General features: G+C 43.5%; 6 protein-coding genes across 7 annotated transcripts; 3 read left to right on the top strand and 3 right to left on the bottom strand.

Annotated features, from left to right (window-relative positions):
- Positions 1–33: 33 nt before the first annotated feature.
- LOC145701751 (uncharacterized) lies at positions 34–1,377 on the top strand. Its single transcript, XM_081778969.1, has 4 exons — positions 34–207; positions 246–505; positions 553–732; positions 772–1,377. Exons 1-4 carry the CDS (start codon positions 44–46, stop codon positions 993–995), a joined length of 828 nt encoding a protein of 275 aa, XP_081635095.1. The 5' UTR covers positions 34–43; the 3' UTR covers positions 996–1,377.
- On the top strand, positions 1,236–2,153 carry LOC145701752 (AP-1 complex subunit sigma-3-like). The gene is made up of 6 exons (XM_081778970.1): positions 1,236–1,377; positions 1,416–1,492; positions 1,538–1,645; positions 1,687–1,790; positions 1,831–1,906; positions 2,056–2,153. Exons 1-6 carry the CDS (start codon positions 1,295–1,297, stop codon positions 2,106–2,108), a joined length of 501 nt encoding a protein of 166 aa, XP_081635096.1. The 5' UTR covers positions 1,236–1,294; the 3' UTR covers positions 2,109–2,153.
- Positions 2,154–2,161: 8 nt separating this feature from the next.
- Positions 2,162–3,528, bottom strand: LOC145701750 (uncharacterized). The gene is made up of 4 exons (XM_081778968.1): positions 3,383–3,528; positions 3,109–3,340; positions 2,326–3,056; positions 2,162–2,275 (listed from the first exon to the last, which is right to left on the bottom strand). The coding sequence occupies exons 1-3, from the start codon at positions 3,501–3,503 to the stop codon at positions 2,525–2,527; spliced, it is 885 nt and encodes a 294-aa protein (XP_081635094.1). The 5' UTR covers positions 3,504–3,528; the 3' UTR covers positions 2,162–2,275; positions 2,326–2,524.
- A 283-nt stretch (positions 3,529–3,811) lies between these two features.
- LOC145705557 (uncharacterized) lies at positions 3,812–4,351 on the top strand. Its single transcript, XM_081783043.1, has 3 exons — positions 3,812–3,929; positions 3,974–4,107; positions 4,149–4,351. Exons 1-3 carry the CDS (start codon positions 3,817–3,819, stop codon positions 4,328–4,330), a joined length of 429 nt encoding a protein of 142 aa, XP_081639169.1. The 5' UTR covers positions 3,812–3,816; the 3' UTR covers positions 4,331–4,351.
- On the bottom strand, positions 4,338–9,144 carry LOC145705553 (patatin-like phospholipase domain-containing protein 6). 2 transcript variants are annotated; one of them, XM_081783040.1, is made up of 11 exons: positions 8,873–9,142; positions 8,729–8,828; positions 8,434–8,492; positions 8,072–8,356; positions 6,120–8,031; positions 5,811–6,082; positions 5,563–5,768; positions 5,149–5,435; positions 4,871–5,104; positions 4,671–4,821; positions 4,338–4,597 (listed from the first exon to the last, which is right to left on the bottom strand). In XM_081783040.1, exons 1-11 carry the CDS (start codon positions 9,095–9,097, stop codon positions 4,462–4,464), a joined length of 3,867 nt encoding a protein of 1,288 aa, XP_081639166.1. In that variant the 5' UTR covers positions 9,098–9,142; the 3' UTR covers positions 4,338–4,461. The 2 variants fall into 2 exon arrangements, with proteins under 2 accessions (XP_081639166.1, XP_081639165.1); XM_081783039.1 differs by lacking the exons at positions 4,338–4,597; positions 4,671–4,821; positions 4,871–5,104; positions 5,149–5,435 and having other exon boundaries at positions 5,472–5,768; positions 8,434–8,476; positions 8,746–8,828; positions 8,873–9,144.
- An 85-nt stretch (positions 9,145–9,229) lies between these two features.
- LOC145705554 (sugar phosphate exchanger 3-like) lies at positions 9,230–21,463 on the bottom strand. Its single transcript, XM_081783041.1, has 8 exons — positions 21,420–21,463; positions 11,302–11,489; positions 11,110–11,254; positions 10,736–11,066; positions 10,498–10,691; positions 10,253–10,453; positions 10,032–10,191; positions 9,230–9,988 (listed from the first exon to the last, which is right to left on the bottom strand). Exons 2-8 carry the CDS (start codon positions 11,472–11,474, stop codon positions 9,657–9,659), a joined length of 1,536 nt encoding a protein of 511 aa, XP_081639167.1. The 5' UTR covers positions 11,475–11,489; positions 21,420–21,463; the 3' UTR covers positions 9,230–9,656.
- Between the last annotated feature and the right edge of the window lie 275 nt (positions 21,464–21,738).

Below are 21,738 nucleotides of genomic sequence, written 5' to 3'. Positions count from 1 at the left end.
GGATTTACGAAAGTTCTTCTTCTTCAAAAACAAAATCGAGAAAATGAAAGTAATATGCGTTGGTTTTCCGAAAACAGGGTCAAAAACCTTGTCGGCCTGTTTGAATCACTTTGGATACAAAGTCGCCGATTTGATGGAAAATGTGGAAATGAACAAAACATGGCTGAGAATAATGGAGAGAAAGATTCCCTTTTCTCGAATTCTTCGGTAAGATTTTCTATTGCGATTTCAATACGTTTTCTTAGAGAGTACAAAAAGCGAGGCTACAACGCAAACCAAGATGTTCCATCAACCCTATATTGGCGAGAATTTGTCACGCATTGTCCAAAAGCCAAGGTGATTCTGACAGTTCGAGATTCAGGAGAGCAGTGGTTCGAATCGCGACTGCGATGGGTACGAAGTCTGAGAAAATATTCCATCGGTGGAATTTTTCCCTTTTGGCTTTTGCTTTTTCTGATGTCGTTTGGTTTTATGGGCAAAACAGCCAAGCGACAAATGAAAATCAGTAAGACTACCGAGTCCAACTGTTTCATGAATAATTCGTCATTCTAGTGCAGCTTTGGATGGAGAGATTCCTCAAAATAAAACCGGGCTTTGACTTTTGCTTTCAAGAAGAGTATGAAAGATTTTTCATCGAGAACAAAGCAATGATGATCGAAAATTACAACGATCATATTTTACGGGTAACCAGAAGTGTTCCGGCTTCTCGGCTTCTTGTGTGGAATGTCAAAGGTAAATGCAATCAACGAATCTTTTATGAAGGAAATTAAGATGGTTGGGAGCCTCTTGCGAAATTTCTCAACAAACCGATTCCCGAGATCCCCCTTCCGATGGAAAACGCTTCCGGATCGAATGTTGAATGGCGCCGGAGAAATTGGAACGACCATCCGATCATGAAAGAAGCAAGGGAAAAGCTTTTTGTATCATTGATTATGCTTGCGAGTTTTCTGTTCATTCTTTTCTCCTTCATCTTGCTCCGCCCGGTAGCTCAATAATCTGCAGTCTTCCCTTTTTTCTATTATGAGTCCATAATGGAGAGCTCTTTGTTTTGACCAAGAGGAAATTCAAGCGTTAAAAAGAACAATAACTCTTCGTTTGCGATATTACACACTCCCTGAGTCATAAAATTCATAAATACGATCCGGGCAAAGCGTAGCTCCCTGTGAAATAAACATTTGATTAATTCTTCCTTTTCTTTGACATTTTTCCAGGGCGCAGTTAGGACTGATAAAAACCGAAAGACAAAAGAGAGAGAAAATTTATTGTTCTGTTAGTGAATTAAAACTCGCAGAGAATGTACAGAAGCGTCATTCTTTTTTCAAGGCATGGAAGGTTGAGACTTAGCAAATGGTTCCTAAGTGTGCCTGAAAAAATAAGGTGAGAAGGAAGAAAAAACTGAATGATAAAATTTGAAGAAATAAAACGAACCATGAAGTGATACAAATGGCATTGAATAGAAATGGAAACTATTCGAATATTTTCCACCATAAAGGTTTTTTTATTGAACTTCTGCGCTGAATTTATAGATGAATTCAAGGCGTTAAATATATTTATAAACGATATGCTTCCCTGTTCTTTTGCATTGGAGTAGATGAGGATGAAAATGAGCTTTTAGCGCTTGCTTTAATCCATAGAATTGTCGAAGGTATATTCTTTCGTCTTGCTAGCGCTGTAATGCTTTTCTAGCGCTTGATCGTTACTTTGGAAACGTTTGCGAGCTCGACGTTATCTTCAATTTCGAACGAGTCCACGCTGTTTTGGACGAAATTTTGCTCGGAGGGGAAATTCAGGTTCGCCCCTTTTGAAGCTTTTTGATCTCCACAATTCTAGGAAACATCGCTTCGAGAAATAAAACTACACGTGCAAAATGCGGATACTGAGATGGAGAACGAAATCAACGGCGATGGTTGGTGGAATATTGCCGCCGTCAATTAGCGCATTTAAAAACTCGTTGACAACAATTAGAAAAGTTTGGTGTGATTCCCAACTTGATTATTCTTTAGAAATCACCACTAATCTATCTCTTAGCAATCAATTCTCATTTCATCGTTTTAGTGGAAGCAGTAATCAATTTGCAACAATTTCGCCGTCAAATTCGCCGGGTGTGAGTGTAACTAACCTTCATTCTTCAACAAAAAGACAATAAATCTTCATAAAATGTGGCTTTATTCATGGGTAGCTCAAAGGTTGTTCAGTGCAGTTGACATAAATACAGGGTCCATATTTTGGCTCTTCAGTCTGTCCACAGCAGAGCATTTCGTATTCATAAGCAAACCTGATATTATATCAGTAGTATAAGAAAAAAATGGGGTGAGTTTTGATTACCTGTTGAAGATGAAGATATTATCCAAATGGGTGCAGTCTTGAAAAGGGTGATAAATCATGTTTCCAAAAGCAACCAGTTTTCGATCACCAAATTGAGTCTCGTAGTCGCATGCAAAAATGAAGTCCTTTCCGCATGCAATTTTGTCAAAGTCCGAAATAGCCTTGGCGCAGAATTGATTCGTAAAATCAAGCTTGTTATTCAGAATAAAATTATCATTGCACTTTTCAAAGTTTCAGAAATTCTCTTCGTGAATTTCAAGTTATTTTTGCGAAACGATTCCTCTGAATCGCCCAGCATCGTCGCCGGAACCTGAAAAGCTCCTCCATATCCATTTAGTCCGATAAACCAGCATTTCTTGGGCACCTGTCCGGCCGCGTTTGCATCTTGCTGCAGGTCAGGGATGCAGGCAGGGACGAAATCAGTCATGTCAATTTTGGTGCGGAGAATGAGAAGATCGTTCTGCTGGAAATTCGAAAAATCCATGGTCGTGTTGTATTGACTCGAAGGCCAAAGAGATTCGATGGCAAGGAGAGAGTTCTCTTTCAGCGTTGTTAGTTCGAGGTTTTGGCCGGTGATGACATAGAAATTATCCTCATCTAGCCGGGTTCTCATTGTTTTTAAAGATGAAGAAAAGCGTGAGAGAATACGAGTTCCTGTTGCGAGAGGATAATTCTGAAGATTTTCTCTTCCATTCGGCTGTAAACAACTTGCTCTTGCCCAAATCGTCCGGCTTAAAACTCGTTGATTACCACGATTTTCCTCCTTGATTTTGGACGACTCACCTATCAACAGCCACTCCCATGCAGACATTCGTAACAACTGTCGATTCTAGTGTTAGATTACAAGAAGCTCCCCCACCACAGGAAGCTCGAGTGACTGTAACGAGCATTGGCCAGTCGGTGACTTTTGCGTTTTTATCGGGAGTGACATTGGCGAGTGATAATGCTGGATTCACTCCGCAGTGATAGTAGGCATATAGCTCGTAGGGCGTGTTTGGCCACGGTCTCCAAGCAGCTGAAGAATGAAAAATAGAAAGAGAGGATCAAGAAGACTTACGGGTCGTTGTCAGTGGAGCAGCAGTGGGAGCAACAGTAGCGGTAGCGGTAATTTCAGAAGTAGATTTCAAAACAGCGAGTCCGAAAACAGAAAGGACGAAAATCAGACTCATGACCAGCATAATCGCTAGCCGAAGCTTATCTTTCCGGTCTTTTATATGCTCACAAAAGCAATTAAGTTTGTCTCTCAATTCTTTCTTTGAACAGTTCCTAGGGAATTGCGGATAGATTCCTTGGCAGCGATTCGTTTCTTCATTTCTTCCAGCGCATCGTAGGATACTTTTTTCTTCGGAGAAGCTCCCATGTCTTTCTCTTTTCTGCCACAATAAGAAACAAAACTTGTTGATTGATTGGCTTTCTAGAGATTGTCTCTAGAACAGTAACGATCTTTCCAAACAAACAAGGAAGAAAACTTCAGTTTACAAGAAAAGCAAAATGGCGAAGGAGAAGAATCTATCAATTAGCGCCGATGTTCTTCCACAATTTCTTCGATGCTTGATTTTTATGATCACACTTGGCGTTGTTGTCTTCATTCTCCCGGTTGATCGGTAAGGCAATATTTCGATTTTGAGTATCGACGATATTTTTAAAGGCCTGAGTGGTGCTGTAGTATCCTGAAACAGATGGCTTCCAACATGAAGTATTTGTTTGATGCGTTTTTGTCAACTGGAATTCATATTTTTGTTCTAAACTGGCTACAGGATCTCTACCCTGGTTCCTTCTCAGGTAAAATTAACCATTTCTTACAAGGAATTCAAAGAATTCAGGGTTTATCTTTACTGCTGGAAAAGCCTACGCTGCTTTTGCGATTGCTGCCTGGGCCAAAAAGATCATCAATTCTCAAGGCGTTTTAGAAGCATTTCACGAGAAACAGCTCGATGAAAAACCAATCAAAGAAAAGTCAAGAAAGTCGAAGACAAAGTTAATTTACAACAATAACTTCGAATGAATCGCTATTTAAATAAAAATTTTATATATATTTCAACATCTCGTTTTCTGTCAGAGGTAGATTCAAACAACAGTGTGTAAGGTCTGGGTGATCGGGAAGATATATAAGTACAGTGATACTTCTGTGAGCAGCTAGCCAGATATGTAGCCGTGGTTGAGCCGATGATGCGCATCCTCGTCCTCGTTTTCCGAGTGTTCAGAGAGAAAAGCTCGCGAAACGGATGTCTTTAGTGGAGTCGGGAGCTTTTCAAAAACAGCGGCAAGGTCTTTTCTTGGATACATTTCCGTTTCAATAAGTCTTATTGAATAAGAAAATTGTCAAAAAGGTATCCAACGTTCCTACAAACGTTGGCGATCGTTTTGTCTTTTTCTTTATCATCGTTCTTGAAACGTCGGAAAAGGTACTTTTGACGTTTTCAACAATCTCATCGGTCAGGAGTCCAGAAGCATTTTCTCGCCCAAACTCGTAGATCGGCCCAAATTTATCGAAATCTAAAGATATTGACGAGAGCAGTCGACTGCTTGTACCATGGGCACTTACCCATTGTCGCGAATTTTTCAATGTTATCGCAGCGTAAGTAAACGCATTCATCGTTGTTGATGAATTCTTCGAGGAGATGGTTGTTTGCGATGTATGCCAGTCGTGACTGGATCTCGTTGAGATCTGGGATTCGGAGAGTCTTTGCCCAGGGCCACCACTTTTGCCAAAGAAGATACCAACCGGAGATGTAGTCGCCGTAGTTGTACAGATCTGCGGATTCTCGAGCGCCAACATCTTTTGATAAAACATGTTTTTCAGAGAAATCTAAGAAAACCTACCGATTGCTAGAACAATATTCGCTCCTCTCGTTTTGGCAACATCCACCGGCAAATTATTTATGTAACCTCCATCGACCAAATAGTGACCATCTCTTGGATCGCACATCGGTGGCAAATAACCAGTCAGTGTCATTGAACCCCTTACATATCTCCATAGACTTCCATACGTATGGACACGCATTCTTTGTTTAGTAAGATCTGTAGAAATGGCAAAGTAGGGGATCCAAAGATCTTCGATTTGCGTTTCCATCAGAGTTTGCTGAATTTCTCGGTTGAAGCCGCGTCCGCTGAACATCGCTTTTTAAATGGACAACCATAAATGTTTTTAGCAACTGATATTATGGCAAAACAAAATTCCTTTTTCCGTGAGAATTAATCAGCAAAAGGAAAATCAGGTAGGTAAAATCCGTTAGCTTGTCCATTCCTGTAATGGGATACGTGATATCCAAAATCTTCGCAAACAAAGATGACATTCTCTTGCAGAAGTCTTTCATATGCACATTCATGGTCTCTACATTTCTATACTTCGCATAGAGTGCGCCAACTAGTGACCCAATCGAAGTCCCACCAACCATATCAATAGGAATTCCTTTTGCAATCAGCTGTTCAATAAATGCAATCTAAATGAAAGTAATTTCAATTCTTTCAAGACCTTTTAAAACCTGTGTGACTCCTCGCGCACCTCCTCCACCAAATACGACACCAATAGATCGTCCAGTGATAAATCGCGCCAAACGGGAAAAGTCAGAAAATGGGCTTTCATTCTTCTCTCGAATTTTGAGCAAAACTTCTTTCCTCAAGCGCGTAGCATTTCGTTTCATCATCAAAGAAGGCACTTTTACGTGGAAATGTGTTGTTAACCATCCGCGGATGTTGAGCCACTCGGCAGTCTTGTAAGGAGTTTCTGCTTCTTCATTGTGGAGCAAAACCAAAACTGAACAGTTGAAATTTCAACCGGAAGGGTTTCTTACCTTTCAATGCTCTTGTCGCGAAGTTTTCAATTTCCTTCTCCAAACTGCCCATCTTCGACTTTGAGCCGCCAAGAGCAACGACCAAAATACAATCAGCCTGTCTCAAGCACCTCTTTGTCCACTCCGTCAGCTTCTCGTCGCACTGGTAGATCGTTACTCTGTGAATATCTTCCTGCTGCCCGAGCCATGTTGTCAAGCGAAATTCATTTTGGACTTCAAAGATCCTCTCGCCCAGTCGTCGCTTGACCAAATCACTTGCCAATCGCTGCACCTTTCCATGTGCGTTCAAAGCGTTTGAAATTTCTATAGAGAAAATTTCTAGCGGCACGTCAGGATCAGAAGTAAGGACTGCGACAGTTGATACATTTGCGAGCTGATTTGCTAGGCCACCGTATGTTTCCTTGTTGAAGATGTTCTGCTGATTAGCCATGAGACGATTGCTGTGATTGATGGCTACTTGGTCTGTCATAAGCGCAATGATGTTCTGAATCGTTGACGGAAAGAGGCGTTTGATATGCTCCATCAGCGCAGCTGGAATCTTGGCAACCTCCGTGTCTCGAACAGCATGGACCGAAAGAGTTCTCACCCGGGATCGGAAGAGATCCATAAGTCCGACAGTCTCTCCCCTTCCAAACTCGCAGACGATTCCGTCTTCCTTCACTCCTCTCAACCGACCACTTAGGACAATGTAGATGCAATCCGCTTGTTCATTTTCCGCAAAAAGTTTTTGCCCAGCTTCATATTGCACCCAATCGAGCGCGAAGTCAATTTGTCGGACGAATTTCGACAGTCGAGAGACTACAGTGGCGGCTAGATTCAAAACCACGCGGGGGTAGTCGCGCATAAGAGCGTAAAAGTCAGACTTTTGCATCTTCAAGAGGATTGAGTTTTCCCTCGCCGTCGTTTTAAAGAATGTTGGCTCGCCTGTGAGAACACTCAATTGGCCGGAGATCGAGCCTCTCGTAGCTTCGTAAAGCGTTGCAGACCGATCGCCACAGCGCTGCTGAGCGACAAGGCAGCCAGAAACTATGTAGTACAGGCAGAGGTCTTGATCGCCCTCGTCGCAGATGACCGTTCCTCCTTCGACTTTCGCCATATCCAATTTATCAGTAATCGCATCAGTGTTCTCTAAGCCAAAGATATCAGCAAGCTCGGAAACGGCGTCTTCAAACATTTCCTCGTCGAAGAAAGGAAGAAAACTTTCACGGCGGTTTTGATTTGGATTCTTCCTTGGTTGAGGAGATTTTGGACTCTTTGGATGCTCCTTGATGGCGGAATCGGACAGATTGTCATCGGTGTCGCGGCAGAAGGCTCGTTCAATCGCGTTGTTGAAATCATTGTTGTCATTTTTGCCTTGTTTGTAAGTTGCTGGTTCTGAAACTCCATCCTCGGCCGTTTCGAATACTGTTGCTACTTCGTTGAAACGCGGTCTTCGGCTGGAAAACGAGCTTGTTCGTCGAAGAGAGTGAGTTTTTTCGTTGCGATTTGGGGTTTCTGGTGAGTTCAGAGGCCCGTTCATTTCGTCGGAAGACACAGAGGTTCGTAAGCTGCTGTTTCGCGAAGGAGTTCGATGAAGAGACGATTTCGCCTGCGCATCGATCAATTCTTCAGATAAACCGAGATAGTCATGAAGCGCGAGGAAGGTCACTCGCTGGAGACGAAGCATGATCATTTGGACAATCCGAACCAAACTGGCGGGAAAGTTTTCAAACTCTTTGAGAATCGAGCTCGCTGGCAACTTGATAATCGTCGATGTTACGCGGGCTTTTGCGGAAACGGTCTTGTATGGTGCTGCGTGTCCTGTAAGGACATCAAGAACAGAGAGAAGAGACGCGATGGACTCCCCAGGGCGGACTTCTGCGATAAGCTTTTCATGGCTTCCTTGCTGGACGAAGAGGTCAATTGCGCCAGTCTAGTGAAAAATGAAAGATGAAAACACCGTGGTACTGTACCTGGACAACGTAAATCCACTCGTCCTTGTCCCCGATCTTGAACAAGTACTCATCTTGCTTGAGCTCTTGTACTTTCATGTGTTTACAGAGCGACAGAAACACCGGCTTGTCAAAGTGTCCAAAAACTCGGACAGTTTTGAGCAAAAACTGGAACTCGGAAGGCAATCGATCATCAGTTTCCACTTCAGATCCTTTCAATAAATACTCCGGAATCTGCTTGACCAGGAGGTGCTCGGGTTCTTTTTCAAGCTGCAGGAGCTTTTTCAGGAGAATTTGAGTTCGTTCCTGAAAGAAGAAGGGGCTGAAGATAAAATAATAGAGGAAGAGAGAATCGTTAGAGTTTTTTCATGCGAATTCTGTACCTTTTGCGTTAGTGGTCTACCAGAGTGCGAGATCTTAGGAATATTGAAGTACGGTTGACCTAGAGAAGAGAAAAAGACCCGTTAGTTCTTTCGATTCTAGTGCTAGTCAGAAAAGATCCATGCAGTAATTACTTGATCAACTTGGCAAAATGAATCATTCCGAATCAGTGATTTTTAATTTGAACCACAACCATTTCAACTCTTGTATTCTATTCGTGAGATTAAATTAACTGTGATACTGTGGGTAAATGTGAGTGTAACTGTACTGGTAAGTGAATTGAATAACTCTGATTACCGGTAGGTAAACCGTCTCTTAGTTTATCATGAATACTGATAATTTTCGAATGCGTTGCGCGTTTAAACTCGTCGAACTTCTTCGTCGCTTGTCGTTTGAGCTAGAATCAGAATAAGTCTGTTTCTCGAAGAATTAAGTAGTTACTCGACGATATTGCCGTGGAAGCTTGTTTTTCGTCTCATCCGACTCGGGCGGCGTTGAGTTTTCTCCACTCTTATCCTCTCTCGTATTCCCATTCGCATCCTCGCCCTCGTTTTTCTTCGAAGGAATGAAGAGAATCGCCGATGTCGTGATGAAAATGATCAGCGCCGCAACAAAGAGCTCAACCCATCCCGAGTGAGCCCATAATTCCGACCAACTTTGCGCCATTTTCGAGCAGCTACTAGTGCGCGCTGTTCATTTTCCTTTAAAAAGTGGGTTGGGTTGATTGTGTTCTTTTATTGAATATATTATTCTTTCATGAATAAACTTTTAATACGATAAAAAATGATGAAAAATGGTAAAAAAGGTAAGATCTGGGCGAAAAATTGAATGTTGAAAAAGAACCTCGGCTGATACACTATCAGTAGTAGGTACTACAGTAGCTGGTACAAGAATTAAGTAAATAGAAGTAAAGATGAATGCAACAGACTTGAATTGAAAAAAAAATGAAACAGCTGATCATCGATCGCAGAAGTGCAGAAATGTGGAATTATTCGTTGAGGTCTTTTTCAAGATTTCAAAATTTTTCACATAAAAACGGATTTAGAAATAGGTAAAATTAGGTTGAATCAACCTGGTTGATAGGTAAAATTGACTATATTGCAACTTTGAGCTAAAGAATTGGCAGATTTACAGATTTATAATTGTACAATGCAGCATCGTCAATGCTTGAACTTATACTAGGTAGGAATAGGATTACTACTAAATAAGGCTCGCTAATTACTAACTAGCCGATTTCGAAAAGCGGAATACTAGTCGTTTTATTTTGAAACCTCCCGGAATCTTCTAAATGCTCCACTCTCGACTCTTCCTCGTTCGAACTTGAACTCCTCCTGCTTCGCTTGATTTCTCGGTAAACAACGGGAATCAGAGCCACTGCAGAGATCAGCCCAGCCGCCATGAACATGTAGAAAACCTTACTCCACCCAAAGTTGTTTTCAATCTCTGGAATGGCGATTTGCCCAACTGCTGCTCCGACAGAGCCAGTTCCGTCGATGATTCCTGTGACAATGGCGACTGCTGAGGGCATGCCATTTTCAATCGCGGCTTTTCCGAGGTCTAGAAAAACAGGTTGAAGAAACGTTGATTTATTCTAGAGTACCTGCGGCGCAAGCAGCACCGATAATGTTGGAAGCTCCACCGACGAAAAAGCCGACGAGCGCCATGAGAGAACTTGCAGCAGCTTTTGTTGGAGGCGAGTTATTGAGCCCAACGAGACTTGGAACCGCAGAAAGAGCCATTCCAAAGACAACAGGTGATCTTTTTTCAGTTTTTCAACACCCGGAAACGATACGAAAGAAAAAGGATTTTCAAACTGTTCCTGAGTCCCCAAAGATCGCTGCCTACTCCACCAACGACGCCTCCAATGATTCCACCAACGTCGAACCAAATTGAAACCGAATTCGACTCACTATCGGGCCAGTGAAAGACATTGTGAATGTAGTACGGCAGCCAAAAGAAGAAACTGTAGTTGACTAGTTTCAGGGCGAAATAACTGATGCTATACTCGGCCACTCCAGGAAGCTAGAAAAAAAATGCTCAATAGAAATCGGCAGAAAGAAGAAAACCTTGATTGCGTCGAAAAAAGTAACGGCTTGGCCATGAGTCGTAATTTTGACGGATGGTGGATCTTCAAGTGTATCGTCTAGCGGATTGTCCTGATCGTCCATAATCGCAACCTGGTCGTCTTGTTCTTCGTCTCCGTCTACAGAAGGGAGGCCAACCATTTTGGGATGGTCGACCATGGAAACGAAGATGATCCCTTTTATCATAAATTAACAAGAAAGCGTCAATCCTACTCTTTACCTGAGAGGCAAAGCAAGCAGCAGGAAACGAACAAAAAGCTCATATCAAAACCATACTCGAGAAAGTCATTCACCATCATCGCTCCCATGATGTTTCCGACGCTCTGGCAGGCGGACCAAACTCCAAGAATCAGACCTCTTCCTTCCATGCCAAACCAATTTCCCATGATAGAAACAACCGTCGGCCAGCCTGTTGATTGGGAGAAGCCATTAAGGCCCCAGACGAGAGCCCAGAGGAATTTCGAAGTGCAGTTTGTCCAGGGAAGAATGCAGCCGAATGTGAAGAGAGTCAAGGCATTTAGGAGCGTTCCAAAAGCGAGAAATTTTCGCAGCTAGAAATTTTCATTACGTTGAAGAAGGAAATCAGTTATTTACCTCGACTCGTTCACCAATCCATCCGGAAATAAACAGCCCGATCGAATAGCATGCCATAAAAGTCGTGTCTAAAACGCCCAAATAAACAGAAGCATCTTCGTAGCTCTCGAACATCGCATTTTTCGCCCAATTCTTCATGTCATTTCTAAATTTCTCTTTTGTAAGGACAGAAAAAGTAGATGAAGGACTTACGGAGCTGGCCAGGTAGAATTGAATTCGGGGTTGGTCCAGAAAAGGGAGATAGAATCCTTCGAATTACTGAGGGTTTTTCGAGAAGCGTGGAAGAAGGCATAAGTGATGAATGTACCGAAAAAGGCGATGGCATGGTACCGACCGTACGATCTCAACTGATCTCGAAAAGTCATCTGCCGACGATTTCTCTAGAAAGTAAAATTGGTTTCTTAATTTCTATGTTCACGCGAAATGAGCAGCAGTTTTCAAGTATTCTCTAAATTGATTAGAATCAGCAATTCAGGTCATCCTCTTTTCTCTCAATTCTCGAAGCATAAAATTGGAAAGCGCCAGGTTTTGGCCAATCGCAGCGCGCGGGAAAGTTCATCTTTTTTCACGCTTTGGCGCCAGAACAAACTTGCTTTTTTCTACAAAAGTTCGAGACCATAATTTTTCTTCCGTCATAAAACCACACATAAATTGTCTTCTTATCGAGATTGATTATTGTTATTCAGTGCTTGTAACGACTTAGTCTTGTTCAATTGTGAGTGTTTTATTTTGTTAAAATTTAATTTTACAACATCTTTTAAACGGAGCACAGATTGAGTGGTGATACAAAAATAATCGGAGAACGAGTGTACTTTGAGTGGTATCCAACAACTTCGATTTTCGTGACATCATTTCCATCTTTCAAAAAAATTCACAAAATTACTTCTGTGGTGGTTTTATAAAAGTCAAGGTGTACCAAATAACCAGCTATTTTATGTTTTTCATCCTTGCCTATTGTTATTCTCTGAATAGCTCTGGCATCATCGCGGTTGTTACCCGGAAAGAGGTAAACACTCGATTCCTCAATCAAAATTGACGATCCACCGTACATCGGCTGAATAAATTTAATTAAAAATAAGCTAATAGCTATCACTTTAATAAAAAATTGATAACCTGAAGAAGTGTTCCTATAAGATTCCAGTTCTCTTCGAGCAACCAAATTTCATTCATCTGTTTTCCATCTCCACCGTTCCATCCGCCCAACGTTGCGAGTGCTCCAGCAGGAAATCCGACGACGGAAAACAACGACATCGATCTTGAGGATCATCATAATTAACATCGTCAATTCACTTTCAGAAAAATACCTGGGGTGTCTTTCGATTTCGACCCAGCCTTCTTCGGTCAAAGTTTCCGAGTAACCTTCGTTCAAGTAGGGATAGGTTTTACCAGCAATCGCGGTCGGTCTTCCATTGTGCATACCCAGGCGTCCTTGATAGTGCCCTTCATTGGTGCTTATAAAACTCGAAACATTAAATCCATCAAACAGCTCACACGCTCTATTCTTTTCAGCACTGTTTTTCGAGTCCCAAGCAAAACAAACCATCGCTAAATACATTATAAAGGGTTAGCGCATTCCGGGCGAACCCGTTGAACTTTGATACTGATCAGTGGGACGTTGCGCGCGCAGTGCCAGTCTCGGCTGGTCAGTTGTCTCTCGAATAAAGTAGAAGCAGCAGCTAAATACTAGTCTTTTTTGTTGTCTTTTATTCCCAGGAGCTAGAGTCTCAGTGGGAGTGTGTTTCCAGCAAATGCATTGACCCTTTAGTGGTGTCAGAGACTACGCTTCATTCGACATAGAGAACTCCCGCGGCCCCAGAACTTACACCTTCAACCCTCCACCTTGTCTACCGCTCGACACATCCATCTCATCGCTCCAAATTCTCCAAAATCAGCTGAGTACCCTACGATTCGACAAATACCACCCACCCTACCCAACTTTTGATCGTCTTCTACCCTGTCCAGCGTTTTTCTCCGCCCAAGGCCGTTACGAACCTGGATCAGCACTCGTGTACTTACTTTCGGTATTCGCCGCGTGTGGAAAAGTACCGCCGCGCCAACCGTTTTGCCACGTCAACTTGAGCAACCGCTGCGATTTCGATCTCGCGCCGCCGCTGACGCCTATTTTCAACGACATTTCGCGCTCTCCAAGTCCGTTATCTAACTTTGACCCCCAAAAGTCTCAGTTAGTCGGACCGGTCGAGGTAATTTCGCTCGAAAGCAGTAAATCGGCTCCTCTTAGCCCGGCAGCTCTTCCAAATCGCACATCTCCCGCCAAGTTTCGACATCAATCAACTGCTACGACCGCTATTGAATCTCCATTTGCTCTTCAAACCCCGTAAATTTCTCCTAGACAATTCTTGTCTTTGAGAAACGGGTCGGTCAAGGTAGAAATCCTCGAAATCAGTGATTCGCCCGTTCTAGTAGATCTCGGAGATGCCAAATCTCCCCGAAACCGTCGAAAGATGCGACGGGGCCCTGGAACAAATCGCCGACTTCATCGCTGATCTCGACAAGAAGCTCAAATCGGCTCCGACTGATAAAGCACTACTCACAATGAAGGAAGAACAGCTCCAAAAAGAACGCGAGCTATTCTTGCACTACAAGGACCTGGTCCGAAAACGCAAATACGCCAATCCACCGGCCGAAAATTCCAACAGGGAATACGACCAGCGCGAGCAGCACATATGCAACTTGTTCTACAAAAGCTTCGCGTCAATCCAGCCCTTCAAAGGGAATAGCCCCGGCCAGTTCGTGGATTTCATAACAGCGATGAGGGTATTCAAAGACAGTCATCTACGCCGCGACGGCGACGAAAAAATATTCCTCAACGCTCTTACCAGCAAACTAGCTCCGAACGTCGCCCGATTTATCGGTAACGATCTCCGCGCCTGTGACGACGTCGACGCCGCCATCGGGCTTCTAAAAAAGCACTATGGCCCAAAAATCTCGCATTTTCTACTGATGCTCGATGTCAGCGACATCGTTTTTGACCGATCGCGCCCCGTGACTCATTTTACATCCGAGCTAGCTACAAAACTTGCTGAGGCAAAAGCCGCGTTTCTCGAAACCTTCAAAGCCGCTAACAACGATGCTGAGCCAAATGTAGAAGATATCCACGAAGCATGGGCAACAATGTTCGCTGTCAGAGCCCTCCGAGACCAGGAGCCCGACACTTACAATGCCCTTCTGACCTCCATCGACAAAACCTTCACGCTTAATGACCTCGCACTCAAAGCCGAGACCAGTCGCCGAAACCGCGTTTCTTCAGATGTCATCAACGTCAACAAAACTCAACCCGGATCCAACAACAAACAAAAGCAAGGTTATGGAAAACATGGCGAGGGTAAACGCTCTTGGCACAATCGGGACCCGAATTCTGCGCAGAAAAAGGACGAGAAGTCCGAAAAGCCCGACCAAATGCAGCGTAAAAGCCACTACAATGTGGAACCCGATAATTTCGCCGATGTCCATGCCCTCTTCTCTGCAATTCCAGTGCACCTGACCGAAAAGGTCGAATCTCGCCCTGGATACTTTCTACGCGCCACATTTCAGTCAGGACAAGATTCGTTCGACTGCAACATCGAATTCGATGCTGGCGCATATTTAACGATTCTGCCTTCGCATGTGATTCCCCAAAACGTGCTACGCAATTTGAGCGCTCCAAACCACGATGTAGCCGGTATTAGCGGAGTAGCTGAAACTCCAAGGGGAACCCTCTACTGCAAGGTTAGATTCGACAAAGGCCCTCAGTTCGAGCTCGCCGCAACTGTGATGGATGGCCGATGCCGCCCAGCACTCTTAGGACGAGATTTTTTGCGCAACAGCAATATCTCCTCCTACTCAGTAAGCAATTTACTTGGAAACATAAAGTTCGAGTTCACCGAAGCTTCGAAACTGAAACCCCAAGTTGTCAAGCTACGCTCACTCGCCGGAGACGCCAAAAACTCCAACGCAAAATGGAATGGCCCCTCCACCCTCAAATCTACCAACCAGCAGGTCTGCCTCGTCGAAAACTCAAACCGCCCCGTTGACCTTATTCATCGTTCCCATGTCGTCGCGATCGAGAAAAGAGTTTCTTCCCTTGATAACTACGATCAAAATCTGGACTTGACCGAATGGCCACACTTGATCAAAAACTTCAAGTCGAAAATAAAGCAGAACGATCATGTGACTAGGGGAGGTAAGGGTATCGAGTCACAATCTCGGTCACGCAAGCCCAAGCCGCCCGAAAAGATCCCATCTTCTCTCCCTCCGATCGCTCCGCCAAAGCCTCTATTCGAAGCTCCAAAATCTGGCTCGGCGACGGAGTCAACATCTCTGATCCCATCTTCGCTCCCGATCCTGGCTTCGTCACAACCCCAAAGATCTACTTCCAACCCGTCTTCTCCTCACCCCAAGCGAAATATTCTCCGTCCATCCCGCCTCTCGCTGGATTCTACGAAGAAAAAGTACGAAGGCTAGTGTTGGCAATTGGGTTTCTGATGCTTTTTGGGGATTGGGAAGTTGTCTACTGCTTAGGATCAAAAAGTTTGCTGCTTCACCACCGTACAAAAATCTCTTCAAAAAATCTGCCGCCGACTGTCCCAACTCTACCGATGTTCCTTCGAGCCCGAAAGGGACATTCTACCTGTATCTTACTTATTGTCGCACTGTTCTGTATCAAGGGGAGGTAAAGGGTTAGCGCATTCCGGGCGAACCCGTTGAACTTTGATACTGATCAGTGGGACGTTGCGCGCGCAGTGCCAGTCTCGGCTGGTCAGTTGTCTCTCGAATAAAGTAGAAGCAGCAGCTAAATACTAGAATTGTTGTCTTTTATTCCCAGGAGCTAGAGTCTCAGTGGGAGTGTGTTTCCAGCAAATGCATTGACCCTTTAATTATAAACCATTATTTGTCATCGATGCTCACATTTTCTCTAAAATTTACCTGTTTTACCGCCATTGATTGTCAAACTAGAGGAAGACGCAAGGAATTTCGACTGAAACCTTGCTTGAACCTCCACAAGTCCACATTTTTCAAGTCGCGCTATCTTTAAAAACGGAGTTAGACATCAAGTTTATCCATTTTGACAACCTTTCTTGCATCCTTATTCCCTCCAAAAACATAAAACTGATCATTTACCATCCCAAAGGTGCTGAAATCCGTATATTCTGCAAGAGTACGGCCGATTTCTGTCGGTGGAGATATTTTTATTTCCTTTCTCGAGCCATCGCCAAACAGAGCATACTCGATTTCAAACATATCATCGTTGAAAATAACACTGATCTGTTTCGGCTGATTTTGAAAGAAGAACACATTTTTGAGCTCAACAACTTCGTCGAATTTGAAGAGACGGACACGATTATCGATGATTTTTTGAAAGTCGATCATCGTCCTTGATGCAAGTGTTGTACTGTTGTTATTGACTTCAAATATGATAGTAGAGTCGTTTTGAGCAATAAAGTTGATTTCAATCGAAATCCAGTGAGATAGCGTAAGATTGTCGAGAATTATTTCATCTTGAAAATAATCAGATATTGTTCCGAGCGAGCCATTTTGAAACAGTCTCATTTGAAAAAGCGACTTTCCATTGAAAAATTGAAAGTCAAGAATTCTCGTCGCAGTTCCTTGATTTGTTGTCTTCAGATCAAGATTGAGTTTTCTCGTTTCGTTATAATCGAGTTTAAAGGAAGAAATGTGGTCAAATTCGTTGAAAGATGTGAAAGAAAAGCGCTCGACATCAGTTTTGAAGGTAGCAAAAGCAAAGTCGGGAATAAGCACGCGCGGATAAGGAGGGGAAAGGCCACTTGCTGAATCAAATGAGCTCTCAACTGTGAGTGCATTTTTTCCCTTGGAACTTATGTTTTATAGTTTTGGGAGCGTTTCCTGACGGAGGAAATAATCTCTGAGATGCGATGTTTTTCGCAAAAGCTGGAAAGACATCATCATGAAATGCGAAAAATGGATTACTCGTGATATGCATTTTCTTTTCAGATGTTTGCTGAATAAAATCAAGCTCAATTAGGTCTTTTAGAATAGGGTCGGACACAAAAAAATTTTTTGAAAGCCGCAAAAGGGAAATATATATGTATCGAAAACGCAGAAGCTGGCGATTCGAATGATATATGTCTCGATGCCGTGAGAGTTGGGAATATTTTTTAAATAATTTTTAAAGTTTCAAAAAAAACGTGATAATTATACGGGATTCAAGAATTTGAACTTTTGTTCTAGGCGTGCTATGATTACGATCGATAGCTTTTCTTGAAGCTCAGTAATCACTGAATTCATCGACGTGATATTTTTGGAACCAGCTGGTCATTCTGGTGGTTCGTCGCGGTTCAAACCTTTGGATGGATTGAGATCCGGCAATATATATATCAAAATGCATATTTTTTGATAAGAAGTCGTTCCAACAGATTTTCAAACAAAACCACTTCGTTGACCGACCGGTTCACAGCGGTTCAAAACGGTTCACGCTCCGAGTATTCACAAAATATTGAAATATGTATATAAAAATGCTTCTCTACTAAAAAGGAATTTTTCAAACTGATTTTCGAACAGAACCACTTGGCTAACCGCCCGGTTCACAGTGGTTCAAAGCGGTTCACGGTCTGAATACTCACAAAATATTGAAATATGTATATCAAAATGCCTATCGACTCAAGAGGACTCTTTTAAACTTACTTTCGAACAGAACCACTTGGCTTACCGCCCGGTTCACAGCGGTTCAGAGCGGTTCACGGTCTGAATATTCACAGAATATTGAAAGATGTACATTAAAATGCTTTTCTACTCAAAAGGAGTCTTTTAAACTGATTTACGAACCAAAGCACTTGGCTAACCGCCCGGTTCAGAGCGGTTCAGAGTAGTTCACGCTCTAAGTATTCACAAAATGCTGAAATATAAATATCAAAATGTATCTATAAGTCTTTTTAACAGATATTCGAACCAAACTACTTGGCTAAATGACTGGTTCGTCGTGGTTCAAGACAGTTCATCTTCTATTTACAGTCTCATTCATAAAATTGAGTCTGCGACGGGGCCAAGCCGACCCGAACGGGAGGCCAGTCTCGTTTATTCAATTGAATCTGTGACGGGGCGAAGCCGACCCGAAGGGGAGGCCAGTCTCGTTTATTCAATTAAGTTTGCGACGGGGCAAAGTCGACCCGAAGGGAGGCCAGTCTCGTTTATTCAATTGAGTCAGTGACGAGGCGAAGCCGACCCGAAGGGGATGCCAGTATCCTTTATTCAATTGAGTCAGTGACGGGGCGAAGCCGACCCGAAGGGGAGGCCAGTCTCGTTTATTCAATTGAGTCTGTGACGGGGCGAATCCGACCGGAAGGGGAGGCCAGTCTCGTTTATTCAATTCAGTTTGCGACGGGGCGAAGCCGACCAGAAGGGGACGCCAGTCTCGTTCATTCAATTCAGTTTGCGACGGGGCGAAGCCGACCCGAAGGGGAGGCCAGTCTCGTTTATTCAATTGAGTCAGTGACGAGGCGAAGACGACCCGAAGGGGAGACCAGTATCGTTTATTCAATTGAGTCAGTGACGAGCGAAGCCGACCCGAAGGGAGGCCAGTATCGTTTATTCAATTGAGTCAGTGACGGGGCGAAGCCGACCCGAAGGGGAGGCTAGTCTCGTTTATTCAATTGAGTCTGTGACGAGGCAAAGCCGACCCGAAGGGAGGCCAGTCTCGTTTATTCAATTAAGTTTGCGACGGGGCAAAGCCGACCAGAAGGGGAGGCCGGTTCCATTTATTCAATACAGTCTGGGACGGGGCCAGGTCGATCCGAATGGCCAGTCCAGTTTATTCAATTTAGTCTGCGAATAAACGAGACTGGCCTCCCTTCGGATCGGCTTCGCCACGTCGCAGACTCAATTGAATAAACGAGACTGGCCTCCCCTTCGGGTCGGCTTCGCCTTGTCGCAAACTGAATTGAATGAACGAGACTGGCGTCCCCTTCTGGTCGGCTTCGCCCCGTCGCAAACTGAATTGAATGAACGAGACTGGCCTCCCCTTCGGGTCGGCTTCGCCCCGTCGCAAACTGAATTGAATGAACGAGACTGGCGTCCCCTTCTGGTCGGCTTCGCCCCGTCGCAAACTGAATTGAATAAACGAGACTGGCCTCCCTTCCGGTCGGATTCGCCCCGTCACAGACTCAATTGAATAAACGAGACTGGCCTCCCTTCGGGTCGGCTTCGCCCCGTCACTGACTCAATTGAATAAACGATACTGGCCTCCCCTTCGGGTCGGCTTCGCCTCGTCACTGACTCAATTGAATAAACGAGACTGGCCTCCCTTCGGGTCGACTTTGCCCCGTCGCAAACTTAATTGAATAAACGAGACTGGCCTCCCTTCGGGTCGGCTTCGCCCCGTCACAGATTCAATTGAATAAACGAGACTGGCCTCCCGTTCGGGTCGGCTTGGCCCCGTCGCAAACTCAATTGAATAAGCGAGACTGGCTTCCCCTTCGGGTCGGTTTCGCCCCGTCACCGACTCAATTGAATAAACGAGACTGGCCTCACCTTCGGATCAGCTTCGCCCCGTCGCAGACTCAATTTTATGAATGGGACTGTAAATAGAAGATGAACTGTCTTGAACCACGACGAACCAGTCATTTAGCCAAGTAGTTTGGTTCGAATATCTGTTAAAAAGACTTATAGATACATTTTGATATTTATATTTCAGCATTTTGTGAATACTTAGAGCGTGAACTACTCTGAACCGCTCTGAACTGGGCGGTTAGCCAAGTGCTTTGGTTCGTAAATCAGTTTAAAAGACTCCTCTTGAGTAGAAAAGCATTTTAATGTTCATCTTTCAATATTCTGTGAATATTCAGACCGTGAACCGCTCTGAGCCGCTGTGAACCGGGCGGTAAGCCAAGTGGTTCTGTTCGAAAGTAAGTTTTAAAGAGTCCTCTTGAGTAGATAGGCATTTTGATATACATATTTCAATATTTTGTGAGTATTCAGACCGTGAACCGCTTTGAACCACTGTGAACCGGGCGGTTAGCCAAGTGGTTCTGTTCGAAAATGAGTTTTAAAGAGGCCTCTTGAGTAGAGAGGCATTTTGATATACATATTTCAATATTTTGTGAATACTCGGAGCGTGAACCGTTTGGAACCGCTGTGAAACGGTCGGTCAACGGAATGGTTTTGTTTGAAAATCTGTTGGAACGACTTCTTATCAAAAAATATGCATTCTGATATACATATTGCCGGATCTCAATCCATCCGAAGGTTTGGACCGCGACGAACCACCAGAATGACCAGCTGGTTCCAAAAATATCACGTCGATGAATTCAGTGATTACTTAGCTTCAAGAAAAGCTATCGATCGTAATCATAGCACGCCTAGAACAAAAGTTCAAATTCTTGAATTCTCGTATCTGGTAGTTTCAGTCAACTTCGAGGCGCTAGAAAATCTCAGAGGATACCCAGATCATTTATTATTCCAGTTATGAGTAGAAAACGCTTAGAAAGCTCCAATATAAGCCATTGACCATGTTTCTAGCACCTATAAACCAGAAAAAATTCTTGGAGATTCCTTTTAAAAACGTGAAATTTTCCATATTAGTCCTGTTCGGACATTAGAAAAAAAATTTTTAAAAAATATTCCCAATAGCTATGCATAAAATTTTTATTGAGGATAAAAGCCAAGTGTCTGTTACATATAAACACCCATTATTGAGATTGCGGCTTTTAGATTTTTTGAGATAAGGCTGTTTTAATATAGCTATTTAAAGAAAAAATATGTTACTTGAAAAGTAAAAGGCGTTGCAACTGTCCTTATTTTTCATTTCTGCCTCTGAAATTTGTCTCGCATATATTTTGAACCCTTTACTGCAAATAACAAAGAGAAAATAGTTCATCAGCATTCATTATATATTGAATTCGATTTTGAATCATGGCGGGTCATTCGTTTTTCTCATCCATTCAGCTCCATTCTTTTTTCAATCTTCCACCAATTTGTCCTCCGCGCCTGGTGGGAAGCGCGCGCCGATTGGATGATGAAAAAGAGCCTCCTAATTAGTACGGTTAGGACGGCGATTCAGTCCTAATAGACGAAAAAATATCAAAGAAAAAAAATAGGACGGGTAGGACGGGGATGCCGCACTAATTCGCACTAATTTTGAGTTAGAACCCTAACAATTTTTCGGTAGTGCGGCTGTTAGGACCCTAATTTGCCAGCAGGCAAGCATAATAGACTATTATTAATAGTGGCTTTGCGATACGGTCGGTATGGTCGTCAGAAGTTCGTTTCTCGTGTGTTGATGTTTTTGGTGGTAAGAGGCGAGAGGGATAGGAGAGAGTAGGCATGGGGACAATTCCTACCTGTTAGACAATCGAAAGCGGACTCAAAAATGGGATGAGTAAAGGCCAGGAGTGCTTGATTTCGAGGTCGTTTTGTCGCTGCGCGCTCCTATTTTCGTTTTTTTTTCAGAAAATGGCGCAAGAGGGCGCTTTCTCTGAAGTACCACACCGCCACTATCGATGCTTGCCTGAGCTAGACATGTTAAAAAACCGAATACGCAACATTGTCCTCACACAGAAAGTTGGTTTATTCTATGCGGCATGAGGGTAAGCCATGATGGCTACTTCAAGAAAACTTATAAAAATAATCTGACTTTTCCTTTGATTGTTTGATTTCTCA

This window comes from Oikopleura dioica, chromosome PAR (assembly GCF_907165135.1).
Source record: "Oikopleura dioica chromosome PAR, OKI2018_I68_1.0, whole genome shotgun sequence".
In the NCBI taxonomy this organism is placed as follows: Eukaryota; Metazoa; Chordata; class Appendicularia; order Copelata; family Oikopleuridae; genus Oikopleura; species Oikopleura dioica.
Note: the sequence above shows the minus strand (reverse complement) of the source record. Positions and strands in the feature narration are given on the sequence as shown.